The sequence below is a fragment of the Saccopteryx bilineata genome, chromosome 11 (assembly GCF_036850765.1).
Source record: "Saccopteryx bilineata isolate mSacBil1 chromosome 11, mSacBil1_pri_phased_curated, whole genome shotgun sequence".
NCBI classification, from domain to species: Eukaryota; Metazoa; Chordata; class Mammalia; order Chiroptera; family Emballonuridae; genus Saccopteryx; species Saccopteryx bilineata.
This window is the reverse complement of record NC_089500.1, coordinates 20,766,813-20,789,258: the sequence shown is the minus strand read 5'-3', so window position 1 is coordinate 20,789,258 and position 22,446 is coordinate 20,766,813. Positions and strand designations below refer to the sequence as shown.

The following is a 22,446-nucleotide window of genomic DNA, read 5'->3' as shown; positions in this document are numbered from 1 at the left end:
TACTGTGTGCCTGAGAGCTCCTCTGTGTGCAGTAATGCAAAGGAATGTAGGGCAAGTCTTTTATCCCAGTGATAACTACTCTGCTTAAAGAATAAGACATGCAATTCGGCCAGCCAATGGGTCACAGGTCAAGGCTTTAAAGTTCTCTCTCTCTCTCACCCACCTCGGAGTGAAGCCAGGTCACCACAGACATATTTTCTAACATGTGACTGTCTTGTTTCCTGGCCTGTTCCCTGCTCCCAGCTCTGGGCCAGAATGACAGAGCCCCTGGGGCTGCTACAAAAAGATGAATAGGGCCAGTTGAGTTCTTCCTCTTTCTAATCTGAATAGGAAAATATGAATTGACTGTGTTAGCAGTAGCTGGGTCTCAGGTTAGAAGCCCTAGGAGCTAGCTGTAAGGGTGGGAGGGAAAAGAGGAGGGAGGGCCTTGACCACCGCAGATTCAAGATAAAACAGAGTAGAGAGGTGGAAGCTGGTGGGAGAAACCCTACAGAGAGAAGAGGTGATACCAGGAACTAGCTCAGCTTTCTTCTAGTTCCAGACCACATTTATCCGGACACAGGAGGACAGCTGTGAAGAGCAGAGAATTGCAATAGCTCAGAAAGAACAGAGCAGCAGGTACAAGTCAATAGTAATTGAAGACTAAGAGCAGAGGACAGTGCCCAGATAATGTCACTCTAAGGCAAGGATCCTCGGCCTCATCACTACTGATATTTTGGGATGGATGATTCTCTGTTGTCCCGTGTATTATTGGATAGTTGGCAATATCCCTGGCCTCTACCCACTAGATGTCAGTAGCAACCTCCTCCTCTGTTGTAGCAATACCAACAACAAAAGAACTTACTCCAGACATTACTAAAGACAAAATCACCCACAACTGAGAGCTACTGCTCTAAGGAGGCTGAATTTTAACCTTCTAGCACAGGGAAGCCATTTAATGATTTTAAGCATATGGAGCAAAAAAGATCAGATATGCTTTCCAAAAGAATCCAGCATTGTGACAGTTGACTGTGGGCAGGCAAGTAGGGAGGCAAAAGGACCATACAGACAAATGACAGTTTGGTGACCATCATGAACATGTGACCCAAAGCAGAAACAGTGGGCACAGAAGAAAGAGTAGAGATGCAAGCTACAATGGCAGACTTAGACAACTCCTGGCACAACTAGATACAGCATTTGAGGGGAAAGGAGAAATGGTAGAAAATTACTTGGTTTCTGGCTTGGCAATTTAGGTGGCTACATGAAGGGCCATTACCTAGTAAATTTAAAAGGAAGAGCAGGTTTAAAATGAGTCTAGTTTTAAACAGAATGAAAGTTTGAGGGACATGGGGAGGCCTAGGTGGTGAGGTTAGTAGAATTAGGGTTCAGCTAGCCAACACTTACGGTACATGTTATGTGCCAGGCCTTTACAAGTATTAACCCACTGAATCCTCACCATATCTACTGAGACAGGAGAACAACTTCTGTCACCCAAACTGACAGATGGGGAAACTGCTACAGAACAGGTAAGTAACTTCGCTAAGATTCCATAGCTGGTAAGTTTTAGAGCTGGTACCTAAACTCAATATGTGCTCTGAACCACTACACTGTACTCCCTGCTTCCAGAAACAAAGAGAAAGATCAGGACTTAAATGTAGATCAGGATAGTTTTTCCCATATACAAGTGCATAGTAGGTAGAGTCAGAGGTACATATGTGAACTCCCAGGGAAAATGAGCAGGGAGAGAAGAAAACAATCTAGGGAGAAAGATTGGAGAAAGTATCTGTTAGGCCGAATGTCAGGGAGGAGCCAGAAGAAGGAGCCAGTGGGGGACAACAGAAGTCTTAAGGACAGGAAGCAATAATATCCTTGTAACCCACAACAATCCCTTACATATAATCTACTTTTTAGATTTAATTGAATTTAACAATTTAGATTGTTTTAATTGAATTAAGTCCAGTCCCAAATAATGCTGTCAAATAGCCATGCTTAGAGCATATTCAAAGTCTTCATAGATGAGCAAAAACCAAACCATATTCGGGATTTTTCTAGAATACCATTTGTGGAAGACATGTTGTCATTAAATACGAAACAGTAGCTTAGAGACCATATGAAAACCTTCCCTACATTTATGTCCGGCTAAGAAGGTTTTTATAAGCTTTATTCACATCCTATTTTCACAGCAATAAAACATGTTACGGTTTTACATTTTGTTAAAGATCACACAAAATATTGGCTCTTCTAAGTTTTGCTACAAAACTGTATAGTCTCTTCCTAAAAGAGGATTTAGAAAACGTGTATATGGAAACTGATTACTTCTCACTAGAAGGAGATACTAGAGCATCTGGTGAATCTTGGGCTGTGCTGCTATAATGAATCTCTTGTGTATCTACACGGTGTTTGTTATGCATCTCTTTTATCATACTTTACAATTCAATACCCTAAACACAAACATTTAGTACAAAATGAGGTCCCTCAAGATATAAAAAAGCTGGGCTCTATTTCCAATTTGAGACAAGTCTTTTCTAAGGGAATAAATCTTGAATTCCAGGCCTAAATTCAAAGTGCTTTCCAAACTTTAATATGTGTACAAATGATTTGGGGATCCTGTCAAAATGGAGATTCTGCTTCAGCAGTTGTGAGGTGGGGCCAGCACTCTGCATTTCTAACAGGAAGTCACCCTCTTGGACGATGTGGACGCTCTGGTCTACACTGGCTACTCAACTGCGGCCCTCTGTCCAGAGGCACTGGCAGCACTTGGGAACTGTATGTCCCTCAGTATGACTAACAGCATACAAGTTATCTCTGCTGAAACTGAGGACTCCAGAAATTTACTTTAAATTATTTCTTTTAAAATCCATTACAATTGATTCATTCACATTTTCTTTCTCTATTGCTTTCATTGTCCTAGTGAAGGCCCTCCACAAGAAGGCCCTAGCTCGTTCTCTAAGGTTTCTCTCCTATAATCCCTGCATTGGTCCACACATGCCAACTGAATGGGACAGGTTATTTTCTAAATATAACCCATCCTCTCCCACCACACGCCCTCTTGCTCTGTTCTGGTTGGTTGGGGCCGATGCTTCTCTCTCAGGCCAGCACTACAGCCATCTCTCTCTACTCACCTCTCCTGATTTCTCAATGAGATGTTATCGCGCTCCTCCCTGAACCAAGCACTCATCTTCACCATAGCTTTTCTTTCTTATTTTTATTTATTTATTCATTTTAGAGAAGAAATACAGACAGAGAGAGCAAGGGGGAGGGGATGAGGAACAGGAAGCATCAACTCCCATATGTGCCTTGACCGGACAAGCCCAGGGTTTTGAACCAGCGACCTCAGCGTTCCTGGTCGACACTTGACCCACTGCGCCACCACAGGTCACATTACAGCTTTTCTTTCATTCTAACGTTTATGACATTCTGGTGTGTATAACACATGTCGGTCCTTCTCTTATCTCCGCTGTTGGAATACAAGCTACTTGAGGGCAGGAATCTTTATAACTTATTTTAAAATTCCTTACTTATCACTGTTCCTCACAAATATTAATAGTAAACAAAACTGTATTAAAATGAAGTATAGCACTACTCCTATGGATCATAAATGTGATCAAAATATTCCCAAATTGCCGGACCTGTGGTGGCGCAGTGGATAAAGCATCGACCTAGAACACTGAGGTCACATGTTCAAAACCCTGAGCTTGCCTGGTCAAGGCACATATGGGAGTTGATGCTTTCTGCTTCTCTCCCCTTCTCCCACTTTCTCTCTCTTCCTCCCTCCACTCTAAAATGAATAAAAATTAAAAAAAAATATTTCCAAATCATGTATCTAAATTATGCTTTTTATTTCTCTAAATATTATTGGTTTTCTACTTTAGTCATCACATACAGAAAACCAGGCACAGTGCTTTTATTCACATATTTTCCAACTTTTACACCTAGAAATTTTTTACTTAATCTTGCTTAATTCATTTTATGAGAACCTAAATTCTGAACCAGTTTATCTGGCATCTTCATGCTGAACAAACCAAATGTTCACAAATCAGCTGAGGACAATGAACCTTAAATGAAATCCACATTATAAACTCCTCATACACACTCAAAAAAAGAGACCACAAAGCAGCACGGACATCACCAACTCTGTCATGCTGAAATAAAGCATGGTGACAGTTTTTAGAAAGTCAAGGCTCTTTCAAACACCTGGAAGGAAGAATCTGCGGTATAAGGAGATATACTATGTTTACTTTAAATTATAAAGTTAGTATTAGTCCAAAACTAGTCAACTGAAAACTTTCTCAAGTACAAACCACTAAAATAATCCAAAATAATGTATTAATACTAGATCTAAATTATACATTATATAATAATACATTATTATTATTAATATATAATATCAATGTATTAGAAATTATAATGTTTTAATACAATATATTGTATTATTTTTGTTTAATGTAGCAAAAAAATCCTCCGTTAAATTCTGAAAATAAATAAACAAAGACAATAGTTAACTCTGAGTTATTGCTAAAAATAAACCTGGGTCAATAAAGATCTCTAACCAATGAAAAGAAAGTAAGATTAGAGCAGGGGTCCCCAAACTTTTTACACAGGGGGCCAGTTCACTGTCCCTCAGACTGTTGGAGGGCTGGACTATAAAAAAAAAACTATGAACAAATTCCTATGCACATTGCACATATCTTATTTTAAAGTAAAAAAACAAAACGGGAACAAATACAATATAGTGTGTCCGTAAAGTCATGGTGCACTTTTGACTGGTCATAGGAAAGCAACAAAAGATAGAAATGTGAAATCTGCACCAAATAAAAGGAAAACTCTCCTAGTTTCATACCTATTCAGTGCAGTTCGATGTGGGCTCACGCACAGATTTTTTAGGGCTCCTTAGGTAGCTATCCCGTATAGCCTCTACAGACTCGTCACTGACTGATGGCCTACCAGAACGGGGTTTCTTCACCAAACTGCCGGTTTCCTTCAACTGCTTATCCCACCAAGTAATGTTATTCCTATGTGGTGGCACTTTGTTATAAACGCACCGATATTCACGTTGCACTTTGGTCACAGATTCGAATTTAGTGAGCCACAGAACGCACTGAACTTTCTTCTGTACCATCCACATCTCGACTGGCATGGTCGTGGGCTGCTCCACTGTATACATGGTGTTACATCATCATCTGCACATGCGCACATTCTGCCACATCATCCTACAGAAACTGGGAGGGTTTTCCTTTTATTTGGTGCAGATTTCACATTTCTATCATCTTTTGTTGCTTTCCTGTGACTGGTCAAAAGTGCACCATGACTTTACAGACACACTGTATTTAAAATAAAGAACAAGTAAATTTAAATCAACAAACTGACCAGTGTTTCAATGGGAACTATGGGCCTGCTTTTGGCTAATGAGATGGTCAATGTGCTCCTCTGACCACCAATGAAAGACGTGCCCCTTCCGGAAGTGCGGCAGGGGCCGGATAAATGGCTTCAGGGGGCTGCATGTGGCCTGCGGGCCCGGGCCGTAGTTTGGGGACCCCTGGATTACAGTTTAAGTAACATAGAGTTGATTACCACCAATGATTGCAACACAAAAACTAATAATCAAAACTGCATCCTCTCCCAAAACAAACAAAAACACTAATTCTTGCACTGAAAGAGTAAGAATTAAAGGAAACTATCTGATTTAACTGACTTATATAACAAATGTTCTTTGAGAGCCACGAGTATGATATTGAGCATGTTACCAGAAAATAAAAAAGAACCCACATATGTTAAAAATCCCTGCAAAATATATGCATTCATCATTTGTGTATCAGCTTTCCTACGTTTAAAGAACACATCTTTGGCTGGGGGTGGGGGTGGGGGACAGAGGAGAGGTTTCTAGTGATACTGTGGCAAGCAAAAAAGTGGCTCCCTCCAAATGTCCACATTCGAATCGCCTGAATCTGTGAATATGCTCCCTTACACAGCAAAGGGGCTTTGAGCTCTGATTCAAAGACCTTGAGGCGGGGAGATTACCCTGGATTATTTGGGTAGGGCTGAGGCAATCACATGGATCGTCAAAGTGGAAGAGGGAACCAGAAGAGGACGTGTGACGAGATGTGAGGAGATGCAAGGAAGACTCAACAACCTACTGTTGCTGGCTTGCAAAATTGATGATGGGGCCATAATCCAAGAAATGTGGCAGTTTCTAGCAGCTGGACAGGACAAGGATACAGACTCTCCCCTGGACCACCCAGAAAGGACGGCAGCCCTCCCGACAGCTAGATTTTAGTCCAGTGAGACACATGTTGAACTTCTAACCTACAGAATTGTGTAATAAACTCGTATTGCTTTAAGTTACTCATTTCTGGCATCAATAGAAAACTAATATGGTATAAAAACTAACATAGTACAACTAATATGCTATAAAAAGAATTCTCCATAAAAAGCACAGAAAGATAGTGTGATGCTCTATAAAATGCCCAACAAGTGTGTTAATCAAAATTTAGTTTGCATTACTAAAATATACCCATTCCTCTGTAAAAAAAAAAAAACAGGGCATAGCTTAAAACCAGATTTATAAAAAGATTGAAAGTAAATAAAATTAATTTTGACTGAAAAGTTAGGTTAGAAAACAAAGGAGAACAGGGTATTTTCAACCAAATGAGGTGATAAAAATTAAGTAGGAAAATTTGTTACTGCTTGCAGATGACTTTTAAAAAGGGACCGCCATACTATCCTTTTCAACAGGTCTGTCGGAAGGCAAAATCCAGGATTTGCGCTAAAGCTCATGCATACCTGATGATCCTCTGAGCAGCATACTGATGCAGAGAACGAAACTGTGCTGACATATTTGCTAGAGCTGCCAGACAATTCGTGTGAAGGTACTTGTCCTGTCAGAAAACAGCAAGGTGAAAACATTCATCAAGTCTTCTCTACATTTTAAGCAAGGTTAATTAGAAGCAAATGTAAACTCAATTGTCATTGATTTTTGAAACCTCAGGTCCACAAACCCTTTCCTCTAATTCCAAAAATCGATAAGGCACTGAAAGTTCAGTTTTTTCAGCACACATTTGGAAGCAACCCCTGGCACGAAAGAGTATGATGCTATTTATGGTCTTCATTATCCCTGCCCTGGTGAATACTGAAGTATTTTGCTGCAGAAATATTAATGTTTAATTACTGTATGCTGCTCCAGAACCTAATGGTTACAATACAGTGTAAGCATATGTATTATAATTATCTTTCTAAAATCAAACATTCTTCATTCTAAAACACATCTGGCTCCAAGAGATTCAGATAAAAGATTGTGGACATGTATCTACATTAGCCGCACAGAGAGAAATAATTGAAAACATGTCAGTAAAGTTGACCATTTCTGTATATGGTTCCTTTATTGACTAAAACTGAAATTTGTTCCCAGGTATTACAAATACAATCCAGTCGGAATTTTCCTTTTACTCTTTAAAGTATTCTCTTTCTACTACTTTTCTTTCCCAAGTGAATGCACTGTTTCTTGTGCTCATATACTCTTACTTTGTTGTTGCTTTTAAAAGGCCAATCAGCTTTACTGGTCCAGCAAAGACGTACAAGATCTTTTATCTGAATGTGCTCTACTGCTTGTGTTCAATATCATGTAATACATCTCTAATCATATTAAGAAACAGACACTAGCCCTGGCTGGTTGGCTCAGCGGTAGAGCGTCAGCCTAGCGTGCGGAGGACCCAGGTTTGATTTCCGGCCAGGGCACACAGGAGAAGCGCCCATTTGCTTCTCCACCCCTCCACCACGCCTTCCTCTCTGTCTCTCTCTTCCCCTCCCGCAGCCAAGGCTCCATTGGAGCAAAGATGGCCCGGGAGCTGGGGATGGCTCCTTGGCCTCTGCCCCAGGCACTAGAGTGGCTCTGGTCGCAGCATGGCGACGCCCAGGATGGGCAGAGCATCGCCCCCTGGTGGGCAGAGCGTGGCCCCATGGTGGGCGTGCCGGGTGGATCCCGGTCGGGCGCATGCGGGAGTCTGTCTGACTGTCTCTCCCTGTTTCCAGCTCCAGAAAAATGCAAAAAAAAAAAAAAAAGAAAAGAAACAGACACTATATATAGTACCTTAGAATCATGTAATGCAGTGACTATACACTGATCTGTATTTTTCTACTGTATTTCATCAGAATGCTGGCAATCTAAATACTGACACTACTTTAAACTAGAATCTTAATCATACTCTATGCATAGAGATAAGAAAGTAGCTATAGAAGACTTACTCTTGTCCTTGTCATGTTGTACTGAATGGTCCTTATTACAACCAGTATCAGGAGGCTCCCCAGCGAAATTTCTGTTAAAACCCGTTCTGAATACCAAGTAATGTTTTTTAATATCTGTAATGGGGAAGAAAAGTTTAAGTAAACATGATTGATTTAGGAGAAAAGTATTGTTCATGTCTATGATTTTGGATAAGCTCTGAGTTAAACAGTTTGATGTGCTTACTATTTCCTCTTTCCTTCTTAAATACAGTGTGTCTGTAAAATCATGGTGCACTTTTGACTAGTCACAGGAAAGCAACAAAAAATGATAGAAATGTGAAATCTGCACCAAATAAAAGGAAAATCCTCCCAGTTTCTGTAGGATGATGTGGCAGCATGTGCGCATGCACAGATGATGACGTAACACTGTGTATACAGCGGAGCAGCCCACAGCCATGCCAGTCGAGATGTGGATGGTATAGAAGAAAGTTCAGTATGTTCTGTGGCTCGCTAAATTCGAATCTGTGACCAAAGTGCAACGTGAATATCGGTGCGTTTATAACAAAGCGCCACCACATAGGCGGTGGGATAAGCAGTTGAAGGAAACCGGCAGTTTGGTGGAGAAACCCCGTTCTGGTAGGCCATCAGTCAGTGACGAGTCTGTAGAGGCTATATGGGATAGCTACCTAAGGAGCCCTAAAAAATCTGTGCATGGGCCCACATCAAACTACACAGAATAGGTATGAAACTGGGAGACTTTTCCTTTTATTTGGTACAGATTTCACATTTCTATCGTCTTTTGTTGCTTTCCTGTGATGGTCAAAAGTGCACCATGACTTTACGGACACACTGTATAAAAGGAAAAAAGAAACGGGTCTGGAGCAGAGGCAGGTGTCATTAGTAGACAAAAGGGAGGTATGGCACACAGGACAAGACTGATAGGAAAAACAATCAGAGCTCAGCAGTTTGAAAGCAAAAATAAGAAACCTTCACACTGTGTTAGGGAAAAGGCAAGAGTGCAAATAACCAAGACCTTCAAGAAAAGATGCCCCGGGGCTCTGTTCTGACTATTCAGAATGGGCAGCTCACCTCCAGGCCTCAGGAAGCAAGAACTGTTTTCTAACTGAAGCTGGCACTCTTCCACTGCAGATCTGTAACATGGGTGTTCGAGAGAGAGAGAGAGAGAGAGAGAGAGAGAGAGAGAGAGAAATTGGGCAGCACAGCAGCCAATTCTGGGCTGCCACAACAAAGAAGGTGAAATACAGAAAAACCAACAGGCTCAGCTGAGCGCTAGGACTCCCTGATGTTCTCTCCACTTAAGTCACTCCTATTTTCTCCTTGACTCAGGGAGTCAATGTGCCACATACTTTGCCTGTTCATGCAAAGGGAAGACTTCTGGGCTGATTCCTGCCTCCTCCAAGAAGGAGACACGACCTCTGCAGCCCTCTGCTAAGGGGAGTCCCGCCACCTTTCAAAACAAATGAAATCTAGGCTTTCCCTTATAACTATTAGTGAACAACAAAAAGCCACACACAAAAAAAATAGAAAAATGAATCTATTGGGAGAGAAGTCAGAACAGTAGTAAATTGGATGGTGAGGGATACTGACCAGAAAAGGGCACAGAGTCTTCTATTATGCTAGAAATGTTCAATACCTTATTCTGGGTGGTAATAACATAGGTATACATATGCAAAAACTCCCAAGTTGTACCTTTAAAATTTGTGCACTACTTTATACTTCAAATTCTAAATGTTTTAGGCCTGACCTGTGGTGTCGCAGTGGATAAAGCGTCAACCTGGAATGCTGAGGTTGCCAGTTCAAAACCCTGGGCTTGCCTGGTCAAGGCACATATGGGAGTTGATGCTTCCTGCTCCTCTCTCCCCTTTCTCTCTCCTCTCTAAAAATTAATAAAAGTTAAAAAAAAAATTCTAAATGTTTTTAAAAAATGATATTGGTTTTTTATTTCTTATCAAAAGAGATGTTATATTAAAATTTGAGTAAATCAGTGTAGATATTGGTATTTTAATTAAATATAGGAATCAAGAAATTTTTTTTAATACCAAAAGTAGGGGCATTTTATTTTATTTTATTTTTTAATTTATTTATTAAATTTAATGCAGTGACATTGATAAATCAGGGTACATATGTTGAGAGAAAACATCTCTAGATTATTTTGACATTTGATTGTGCTGTATACCTCTCCCCCAAAGTTAAATTGTCTTTTGTCACCTTCTATCTGGTTTTCTTTGTGCCCCTACCCTCCCCCAACCCGTCTCCTTCTTCACTCCCTCCCCCCCCCCACCCCTGTTGCCATCACATTCTTGTTCATGTCTCTGAGTCTCATTTTTATGTCCCTTCTATGTATGGATTCATATAGTTCTTAGTTTTTTTTCTGATTTACTTATTTCACTCCGTATAATGTTATCAAGGTCCATCCATGTTGTTGTAAATGATCTGATGTCATCATTTCTTATGGCTGAGTAGTATTCCATAGTATATATGTACCAAAGCTTTTTAATCCACTCGTCCTCTGATGGACACTTGGGCTGTTCCCAGATCTTCGCTATTGTGAACAATGCTGCCACAAACATGGGGGTGCATTTCTCCTTTTAGAGCCGTTCTATGGTGTCCTTGGGGTATATTCCTAAAAGTGGGATAGCTGGGTCAAAAGGCAGTTCGATTTTCAGTTTTTTGAGGAATCTCCATACTGTTTTCCACAGTGGCTGCACCAGTCTGCATTCCCACCAGCAGTGCAGGAGGGTTCCCTTTTCTCCACATCCTCGCCAGCACTTATTCTGTGTTGTTTTGTTGAAAAGCGCCATTCTGACTGGTGTGAGGTGATATGTCATTGTGGTTTTAATTTGCAATTCTCTAATGATTAGTGATGTTGAGCATTTTTTCATATGCCTATTGGCCATCTGTATTTCCTCTTTGGAGAAGTGTCTATTCATATCTTTTGCCCATTTTTGGATTGGGTTGTCTGTCTTCCTGGTGTTGAGTTTTACAAGTTCTTTATAAATTTTGGTTATTAACCCCTTATCAGACGTATTGTCAAATATGTTCTCCCATTGTGTAGTTTGTCTTTTTATTCTGTTCTTGTTGTCTTTAGCTGTGCAAAAGCTTTTTAGTTTGATATAGTCCCATTTGTTTATCCTGTCTTTTATTTCACTTCCCCGTGGAGATAAATCAGCAAATATATTGTTCCGAGAGATGTCCGAGAGCTTACTGCCTATGTTTTCTTCTAAGATGCTTATGGTTTCACGGCCTACATTTAAGTCTTTTATCCATTTTGAGTTTATTTTTGTGAGTGGTGTAAGCTGGTGATCTAGTTTCATTTTTTTACAGGTAGCTATCCAATTTTCCCAACACCATTTGTTAAAGAGGCTGTCTTTACTCCATTGTATTTCCTTACCTCCTTTGTCAAATATCAGTTGTCCATAGAACTGGGGGTTTATTTCTGGGTTCTCTGTTCTGTTCCATTGATCTATATGCATGTTCTTATGCCAGTACCAGGCTGTTTTGAGTACAACGACCTTGTAGTATAACTTGATATAAGGAAGTGTGATGCCTCCCACTTTATTCTTCTTTTTTAAGATTGCTGAGGCTATTCGTGTTCTCTTTTGGTTCCATATAAATTTTTGGAATATGTGGTCTATATCTTTGAAGTATGTCACTGGTATTTTAATCGGTATTGCACTGAATTTATAGATTGCTTTGGGTAATATAGACATTTTAATGATGTTTATTCTTCCTAAACATGAGCACGGTATATGCTTCCACTTGTTTGTATCTTCCTTGATTTCTTTTATCAATGCTTTGTAATTTTCCGAGCACAAATTTTTAGTCTCCTTGGTTAAGTTTATTCCTAGGTACTTTATTTTTTTGGTTGTAATTGTGAAGGGGATTGTTTCCTTAATTTCTCTTTCTGACTGCTCATTGTTGGTGTATAAAAATGCCTCTGATTTCTGAGTATTGATTTTATATCCTGCCACTTTGCTGAATTCATTTATCAGGTCCAGTAGCTTTTTGACTGAGACTTTAGGGTTTTCTATATACAATATCATATCACCTGCAAATAATGATAGTTTTACTTCTTCTTTTCCAACTTGAATGCCTTTTATTTCTTCTTCTTGTCTGATTGCTGTTGCTAGGACTTCCAGGACCATGTTAAATAAGAGTGGTGAAAGGGGGCACCCCTGCCTTGTTCCTGATCTTAAGGGGATTGCTTTTAATTTTTTCCCATTGAGTATGATGTTGGCTGTGGGTTTCTCATAGATGGCTTTTATCATGTTGAGGTATATTCCCTGTATTCCCACTTTGCTGAGAGTTTTGATCATGAATGGGTACTGGATTTTATCAAATGCTTTTTCTGCATCTATTGAAATTATCATATGGTTTTTCTCCTTCTTTTTGTTTATGTGATGAATCACATTGATTGATTTACGAATATTGTACCAGCCTTGCCTCCCCAGAATAAATCCCACTTGATCATGGTGTATGATTTTTTCCATATATTGTTGGATCCGGTTTGCTAATATATTGTTGAGGATTTTAGCATCTATATTCATCAGAGATATTGGCCTATAATTTTCTTTCTTTGTGTTGTCTTTGCCTGGTTTTGGAATCAGAATTATGCTCGCCTCATAAAAGGAGCTTGGAAGTCTTCCTTCCTCTTGAATTTTTTGAAATAGTTTGAGAAGGATAGGAGTTAGTTCTTCTTTGAATATTTGGTAGAATTCCGTTGTGAAGCCATCGGGCCCCGGACTTTTCTTTTTTGGGAGTTTTTTGATAACTGTTTCGATCTCATTTGTTGTAATCGGTCTGTTTAGGTTTTCTGATTCTTCCAGATTGATTTTTGGAAGATTGTATGTTTCAAGGAATTTGTCCATTTCATCTAGGTTGTCTAGTTTTTTGGCATACAGTTCTTCATAGTATTTTCTTACAATATTTTGTATTTCTGTTGTGTCAGTTGTTATTTCTCCTCTCTCATTTCTAATTTTATTTATTTGAGTCCTCTCTCTCTTTTTCTTGGTGAGTCTACTTAAAGGTTCATCAATCTTGTTTACCTTTTCAAAGAACCAGCTCCTAGTTTCATTGATGCTCTGTATTGTTTCTTTAGCCTCTATGTCATTTATTTCTGCTCTGATCTTTATTATTTCCTTCCTTCTACTACATTTGGGCTTTACTTGCTGTTCTTTTTCTAATTCTTTTAGATGCAGGGTTAAGTTGTTTATTTGAGCTTTTTCTAGCTTCTGAAAGTGTGCCTGCAATGCTATGAACTTCCCTCTCAGCACTGCTTTCGCTGTGTCCCATAAATTTTGAGTTGTTGTATGCTCATTGTCATTCGTTTCTAGAAATTTTTTTATTTCTTCTTTGATCTCATTCTTAATCCATTCATAATTTAACACCCTGCTATTTAGTTTCCATGTGTTTGAGGATTTTTTAGCTTTTCTGTTGTGATTCATTTCTAGTTTCATGCCGGTGTGATTGGAGAAAGTGCTTGATATGATTTCAGTCTTCTTAAATTTGTTGAGAGCACTTTTGTGCCCTAACATGTGGTCTATCCTAGAGAATGTACCATGAGCACTTGAAAAGAATGTATATTCTGCTGCTTTAGGGTGAAAGGTTCTCAAGATATCTATTAAATCGAGTTGATCTAGTGTTTCCAATAAGTCTGCTGTTTCTTTGTTAATTTTCTTTCTTGAGGATCTATCTAGTGATGTTAGTGGGGTATTGAAATCCCCTACTGTTATAGTATTGCTGTTGATCTTGCCCTTTAAATCCATCAAAGTCTGCTTTATATATTTGGGCGCTCCTATATTAGGTGCATAGATATTTATAATAGTTATATCTTCCTGTTGGATTACTCCCTTTATCATTATGTAGTGGCCTTCTTTATCTCTTACTATATCCTTTGTTTTAAAGTCCAATTTGTCTGGAATCAAGAAATTTGTATGTTTTATCCTCTTTCTACAGTGTCAAGTGAGATAATGGTCACACTATATAAGAGGCAAAAAACACTTTACTGGAACGTCAGAGAAAAGCAAGATGATACAAAAGACTAAAAGAAAATGTCTGTACTTAGTGAGGAGTGAAACCTCTAGCTCCATGTCCCGTTAGACTCCTACATCAGAGACTGGAAGAGTCCCCTCTGAAAAACTGATCAGCCCAAAAGAACAGGCCTACAGAGAGTAGGATGCCCAGGGAAATAGATGACATAGAGCAAGTTATAGCAAGTAAGTTCTGCCAGCACGCAGAACTTCCTTCCAATCAACTTCTTAGTACCTTCCTCTTAAATATGAACAGACAAGCAAGGATCACCAGACATTTGAAGAAAGCCTCCAATGTGGACTAAGACAGGAGTCAAATAACAAAGGAGAACTGAGAAAATATGTGTTATGTTTTAATAGATTTAGAGCGATTCTCAGTTCTGATGACGTACTAGGAGTTGCATTAGTGACTGCACATGAGAAAAAGCAGGGCAATGATGTGCTGCAGAAAAAGTAAAACATGGACAAGGGAGAAAATGCAACTATCATACACTCTGTCTGAGCTACAAATAAAAGTTAACATAATCATAATAATGTAAAAGCTGAGCTAACCAAAAACAGTAAGTTGGAGGAAAGAATGACTCTGTGCTGGAAGACGGCAGGGACCTGGAGAAAGCATGCATCTGCGCAGAAGAGCTAGTAACATCTTCCACCTTAGAAACAGCTAATGACTAAATCTGAAAAATCAAGAAATATAATATAACCCTGGCTGGAGAACTCTGCTGGTTGGAGCATTGTCCCAATACACCAAGGTTGTGAGATCAATCCCCCAAGGTTGTGAGTTCAATCCCCCATCAGGGCCTATGCAAGACTCAACTAATGAATGCATAATAAGTGGAGCAACAAATCGATGTTTCTCTCTCTCTCACTGAAATCAAGCAATAAATTAAAAAAACCTTTTTTTAAAGAAACACAATATCAGCATTTAGAAACATGAACAGAGATGAAAGCTAGAATTAGGAATAGGATGGACACGGGGTATACTATTTTTCATTAAAATCTACTACTTCTGTATAAACTGCCAGTTATAAAAACAGTAACAGGGATGTAAAGTACAGCACAGGGAATATGGCCAATAATACTGTAACAACCATGTACAGTGCCAGGGGGTTCGAGACTTATTGCAGCAGCAATCACTTCATAAGATATTTAAGTGTCTAATCACTATGCTGTACAACTGAAACTAGTAACTTTTAAAAACATACTACATCTACATAAGTTTTATCACCATGTCCATATATTACTTTGACACAAAGAAAATACTAAAAAGGAAGATAAAATCAGTTTGAAAATGGATCTCACCAGCAGGCCTAAAATTTAAAGAGTAAAATTATATTACACTCTCTTTTAAAATATAAAATAATTACTTTCTTAGTCTTTTTCCCTTTGTTCCCTATCTTTCACTCATTCTGTATACAGGGAGCAAAGCTGTTGTAAAATTTATGCCTTAACTAAAAAGTAGAAATGACCTGGTCAGGGCACCTACAGGAAGGAACCAATGAATGCACAATAAATAGAACAAATGGATGTTTCGCTCTTCTCTCTCTCCCTCCCCCTTCCTCGGTATGTCTCTCTAAAATCAATCAATTTTAAAAAGTGGAAATGAAATGGAGAAGAAAAATGAACCCAATGGCAAAAAAACATTTGCTTCAATTACTAAAGAAATCATTTTGAGAGCATTTTTATTAGCGGCTAATTGTCATTCAGAAAAAAGCCCATCACTTCATAAATGGTTCACAAACCACTTCTAAGTCAGGTTCTCGCAGAAACATCTACCAGAAGGAGAAGGAAGAAATGCTAAAGCCATAGTAAATCTTACGAAGGGACATGTCCATTCTGCAGCTCTGTAACTGCAATCAAAGTACTGGGAACTCACCACTTCATGAATGGATCTATTGAAGCCATCATCTTCTGTAAGGATCAACAGTATTATAAGTGCCATATATACATGGTGTGAATTTCTTTCTTCAACATGATACAGAATTTCAAGAATTGGTAAAACCTAGGGAATATAAATTTTAATTTACTATGTCTTTTACTTTATTATGAGACCATTGTCTTAAACCTTTATGCTTTTATTATCTACCCTTTGCTTTAACTTCATGGTTACAGTTTTCTTTGGAGGAGAAAAACACACAGACCAGCCTCTGACCAAAAGCACTTTCCATATAGGATATAGCTAAGACACCAGTGAGGAAATCACCACCCTCTGCTGCCACATAAGGCTGGGTTTGCAGAGACCATGGAGGCTCACAGTCAACTATGGACACTGAATAGAAGTAGGTCTGCATCCAGCCTAGCAGGAACTTACACACAATAAAGTATTCTTAGGAGCACTGTAATGAGGCAAACATTATCTTCTTAATAGCAAAGACTGTAAAATAAAACAATTGTTAGCAACAACACAATCAGATCAGAACAGTCCATTTTCTACCCATATTTTCTAATCAGAGTTTCAATAAATATTTATTACAGAAGAAAGGCAAAGGACAGATACAGACACCAGATAGGACATTATGAAAGTAATCTATGCAAGAAATTTAAAAACAAAAAACCAAAACAAATAAAGAAACTCGACCCCACCCTCTCAAGTAAAAACAAAAGCATTTAACTTTTCACTGGTATATATCACATACAGACAACTGATTCCTGCATCATCTTATATACCAACATCTTCTCACAGAACTTTCCAGAACAGGTGATATCACAGGCTTTCTGCTTATTGTTATCATTTCCCTTAGGCTATATCACGCCCAGAATTGTCTCTGTTCATACCTACCCATCAGTAAACAGGTCTGCTTATAAGTTTTTACTCACATAAGTAGTACAATGTTACACCCAATTTTGTTGTTTAAGCCAATGTTTCCCACACATAGATGGTATGGAAACAGGTTCTTTCCTCATGCTTTTTGTCCTTAGTGTCACTTTGACATAAAATATGCTCTTCAAATGAATTTTAATATCCCACAATACTCAGTATTTCATTTTTAACAGTAAAAAAAAAAAAAGCTACCAAATATTTCATGAATCCTGCTACCAATCTGTAAAAAATGGCACAGAGGGGACATTCCCTTTGCTGCCAACAGTGGGTGGCTATGAAGGACCTAAAGAACAGAGGAGCTGTCACGCTGCTGTGTCCTACTCTGTGATGCCATCTCTATGTGCTCCATCTCCGACACTGTAAAACTCAGGCCTCTGTCTGTGTCTGGTGACATCTCCCCGTCAATTTCTCAAACACCATCTGTGTCGCAACCAAGCAAATACACTTCCCCTCTGGGGAAAAAAAATTATTCCGCAAAGTATTATAAAATACAAAAAAAGCACAAAATGTATAGCATGATACTTACAAGATTTTCCATATCTGTGCGCGCCAACATGTATGTTCTAATATTACTATTCTGATGGAGCAAAGTATACAAGAGGAGGGTTGCTTGATCAGACGTCTGCTGTTCACACAGAGCTGTGTACAAACTGTTAAAATTAATCTGGAAAGTATGTGGAATTGACGAAGGGAAAGGGCTGTTATCTGGAATACAGAAAACAACACTTTGTAAATATTACATCACTATTTTCTAGACTGTGCCTTATATAAATAATAAAAGCCCACTCATGTATACAATTCAATTCCCATTAATTTTATATAAGTTGCTAAGTTTCAGATTCAAATTTTCAATTTATATTTAATAGTTTACTTAAAAAGAACTAAACTAATGTAAAACCTGGTGACTAGAGCAGGTAATACTGTATAATTGAAATGTGCTAAAAGAGTCAAGCTGAAATAGTCTCACCAAAAAGAAAAAAGATAAAAAGAACATTGGGACAATTGATTTCTCTGTACTATGTAAACAGATCTCTAATGATTATGTGTATCTTCCCTTATTTAATTCATACAACAACCATGTCATTACTTTGACAGTTCTATAAAGGATGAAATAGAAGCTCTGAGAGATTAAGTAACTTTTCCAAGATCAGCCCTGAATAAAACACAGATTAGCCTCTATTGTTTTCACTACATAACACTGCTTCTTTAATAATAGCAATAATTCAGGGAGTCAGTACTATGATAGAAGCCCATTTAATTTTTATAAAGAACCTTAAGCGGTAGAGATTATAATCCCTGCTTCACAAATAAAGAAACTAGTACATAAAAAAACCCCAAAACGGGAATATGAACTCAGGTCAGTCTAACTCTCATGCAGCATTATTCAAGATGGCTAAGACATGGAAACAACCAAAGTGTCCCTTGATAGAGGATTGGATAAAGAAAATATGATACATATATACAATGGAATACCACTCAGCCATAACAAATGATGATATATTGCTATTTACGACAACATGTATGAACCTTGAGAACATTATACTAAGTGAAATAGGTAAATCAGAAAAAGCTAAGAACAATATGATTTCACACACAGGTGGGATACAAAATTGAGACTCATGGACATAGATAAAACTGAAGTGGCTACCAGAAGGAGAGGGGCAGGGGAGAAGGGGGTCAACGGGGATAAATATATGGTGACAAAAAATGAGCTGACTTTGGTGATGGGCACACCATGCAATCAATAGTTCAAATGCTATAGAGATGTTCACCCGAAACCCATGTACTCTTATTGATCAATATCAACCCATTAAATTTAATTTCTAAATAAAAAATAAATAAATAAAGGCCCTGGCCAGTTCGCTCAGTGGTACGGCATCGGCCCAGCATGTGGATGTCCTGGGTTTGAATCCTGGCCAGGGCACATAGAAGAAGAGCCCATCTGCTTCTCCACCCCTCCCCCTCTCACGTCTGACTCTCTCTCTCTCTCTGTCTCTCTCTCTCTCTTCTCCTCCCCTCTTACAGCTATGGCTCGATTGGAGCAAGTTGGCCCTGGGTGCTGAGGATAGTTGCATGGCCTCCACCTCAGGCACTAAAAAATGGCTGTGGTTGCAATGGAACAATGGAACAAGGGCTCCAGATGGGCTGAACATTACCCCTTAGTGGGTTTGCTGGATGGATCCCAGTTGGGGTACATGTGGGAGTCTGTCTCTGCCTCCCCTTCTCTCACTAAAAATTAAAATAAATAAATAAATGGATATGAACTCAGGTCAGTCTAACTTTCAAGCCAATGTTCTGAATCAACATAACTCAAAGTCCCTGAAAAGATGGCTATCCCAGAAAGGTTCCACCCCAAATAGTAAGACGTGGCTAGAACAGCAAAAGTAACAATAATAGAGACTACATAATGAACACTTGCTTTGCTGCAAAACCTGAGCTAAACATTTTAAAACCTTGCCTTGTGTGGTACTTAGCCAAATACTATTAGTGATATTATCTTCATTATACAGACAAAGCCATTGAGACTTATTGAGATTAAGCAAGTTGTGAAGAGCCTCACAGATGTGAAGTGACACAAGTGTGCCACAAAGTCAGGTCTACTTGATTCCAAAACTTGCTTTGCACACTGTCAGTAAGAAGAGTACAGTGATGGCAAGAGAAAAGACTATTTAGACACATGAGCTTTTACTGTGATCCATCAAATTATTAGATATCCCCTTTAAATAATAATACCAGAATTAGCAAAGCCACAACGAACTAGCACACCCCTCCACTATCTATAAGAAACACACTAAGACAGCTGTGAAAAGGAACAAGGCAAGTGCATCAGAAGCCTCAAAAATTCCTTGTCCATAAATGTACGTTTTATACATCTTGATTATGTCAGTATTGGGATCCAGCTTGATCATCTACCCTACCACATTAATCCTGCTTTTGGAGTACGGCCTTTTGATAAGAAAGCACTGTTTCAACACAGAACTCTCCACTTATGCTCTGCCTCGTGGTTTGGCAAATTACAGCCCACAGGCAGTCCACCACCTGTTTTGGAAATAAAGTTTTATTGGAACCAGCCCTGTTCACTCACGTATCTATGCTTGCTCTGTGCTGTGACAGCAGAGTAAAGAGGTGCTGAGAGACCACATGGCCATGAAAAGCCATGCCCTTTGCAGAAAAAGTTTGCTCAGTTCTGTTCTAATTTTTTAGTTCTATAAAACTCTAAATAGACTTTGAGTGAAAAATGTCCAGCAACCTTCTAACTATGGTCCAATGAAGAGCAGGCATTTTGGTGGTAGCAGGAATGTTGGGGGACCATACTGTGGATGAAACTATGGTCCTGGAGGAAGTGGAGGAGGTGGGGATTACGGAGGGAGAAACCGATACTGAGCTACTTCCTATTTGCCCTGGGCTTCGCTGTCTAAACAGGAGAGGATCAGAGACCAGAGGTAACAAAGCAGCTTCAGGTTACTGAAATAATGATGGTAAGAGAACTCATCCTCAGTCATGCGTAAGTATGCAGTGATAGGCAGAAGACACCAAGCAGAAGCAGAGAGCCATTTTGTGAATGGACTGGATTACTTAATAACATTACCTGTGGGGGAAGGATTGTAAAAAAAATGCCTTTGAGACAGTTTCTTAGCTGTTTAGTTGTTGTTTATTTCTAGTAGTCTTTGTATTTAAGAGTGTAGAAGCATTCCTTCTTTGATAATATTAAATTTGTAAGTTTCAGGTGACATGTGAAACCTTTTTTAAGATTTTTCTCAAAATTTTGAAAAGCTATTAGCCAGGATCAGTGTAATAAGACATAAAGTTTTTCCTTTAAAAAAATTAAGTGCTATGTAGAGTTAAGAAGCTGTTGTAGATTTATGATGTAATAATCTAATTATAAAAAAAATAAAAAAGAAAGAAAAATGTCAAACAACCTGTCATTTAGAGTTTTTTCAGGTTAATTCCTATTACTAACAGGTAGGATAGACAGGTCCAAATTAACCACATGCTGGCTTGGTTATCCCTAAAAAAACAATGTAAATTTAAATGAATAGATGGCAAAGTCAAAGTTGTTTTCATCATGAATCCATATGAACATATAAGGAAGAGTCATCTCCACAACTGTAAGACAATAAACAATATGGGCAAACAACCCTCTCTCCTCACTAGAAAGAACATTCAGAGGAAAACCAGTACCACGAACCTTGTGTGTTCTTAAAGGACATGATGGCCTGTCGGTAGGGGTTTGCGGCGTCTGCAGCATCCGTCAGGTTGGCCAGCACCAGCAGAAGCAGGAGGCTCTGGTTGGCCAGAGGGGAAGACAGTGCTGGACTGGCCGCTGCCTTGCTGCTCGCGCCACCCAGCGTGAAGACAGTCCAGAGTCCAGCTTGAGAAGGAGACACACGGGTAAGACGTGCTGGAACTGGTACGATGAAGATGGTCTATATTTTTTCATACTTAAAAGTTTGAAACAACACTCACTTTTTTTATTATAAAAGTAAAACAAGTCCATTATTTGAAAATTCTCATATTGACCAAGGATATAAAATTTTTAAAGACTCTGTCATTCTCTATTTCTATAATTCCACAGCCACTTCCCACAGATAACCACCATTAAGTTTCTAATATATTTCTCCATATTTTTCTTTATATACCAAAAACACACTCATAAGAAAATTTCATGTACAACTTTATGCTCATATATCTGAAATCCTAAGCAAAATATTAGAATAGCTAGGAAAATACAAAATATTAAAACTGACCAAAAAGACAAAAGCCTGAATTGACAAATTATCTTAGAAGAGTGAAAAATGAATCAAAGCACTAACCCTAAAAACAAACCAAGTCCAGATATTTTTACAAATAAGTCTAATAAACTGTCAAAGAACAGGTAATTCTCATATTATATAAACAGTGCCAAAGTATACACATGAACCATATCATGACAACCTGTTTGACACAAGGCCAGAAATCATCCTCCTTAATCCAGAAACTGAATAAAGACTGCAATTAAAACAAAATAGAGCCTGACCAGGCGGTGGTGCAGTGGCTAGAGCGTTGGACTGGGATGCTGAGGACCCAGGTTCGAGACCCCGAGGTTGCCAGCTTGAGCACGGGCTCATCTGGCTTGAGTAAAATAAAAAATGCTCACCAGCTTAGACCCAAGGTCGCTGGCTCAAGTAAGGGGTTACTCAGTCTGCTGAAGGCCTGCGGTCAAGGCACATATGAAAAAGCAATCAATGAACAACTAAGGTGTCGCAATGAAAAACTGATGATTGATGCTTCTCATCTCTCTCCGTTCCTGTCTGTCTGTCCCTATCTATTCCTCTCTCTGACTCTCTCTCTCTGTTCCTGTAAAAGGAAAAAAAAAAAACAAAATAGAGAAATTAAGAG

General features: G+C 38.9%; 1 protein-coding gene across 3 annotated transcripts in view; it reads right to left on the bottom strand.

Annotated features, from left to right (window-relative positions):
* The window catches only part of DYM (dymeclin), a 306,792-nt gene that overhangs the window by 160,086 nt on the left and 124,260 nt on the right, over positions 1 to 22,446 (bottom strand). For all 3 annotated transcript variants that reach the window (XM_066246552.1, XM_066246551.1, XM_066246553.1), the window contains exons 9-13: positions 21,257 to 21,439; positions 17,594 to 17,772; positions 16,123 to 16,248; positions 8,218 to 8,331; positions 6,760 to 6,854 (exon numbers count right to left, since the gene is read on the bottom strand). In XM_066246552.1, the coding sequence (XP_066102649.1) occupies positions 6,760 to 6,854; positions 8,218 to 8,331; positions 16,123 to 16,248; positions 17,594 to 17,772; positions 21,257 to 21,439 (697 nt within the window). The remainder of the gene's footprint in view (positions 1 to 6,759; positions 6,855 to 8,217; positions 8,332 to 16,122; positions 16,249 to 17,593; positions 17,773 to 21,256; positions 21,440 to 22,446) is intronic.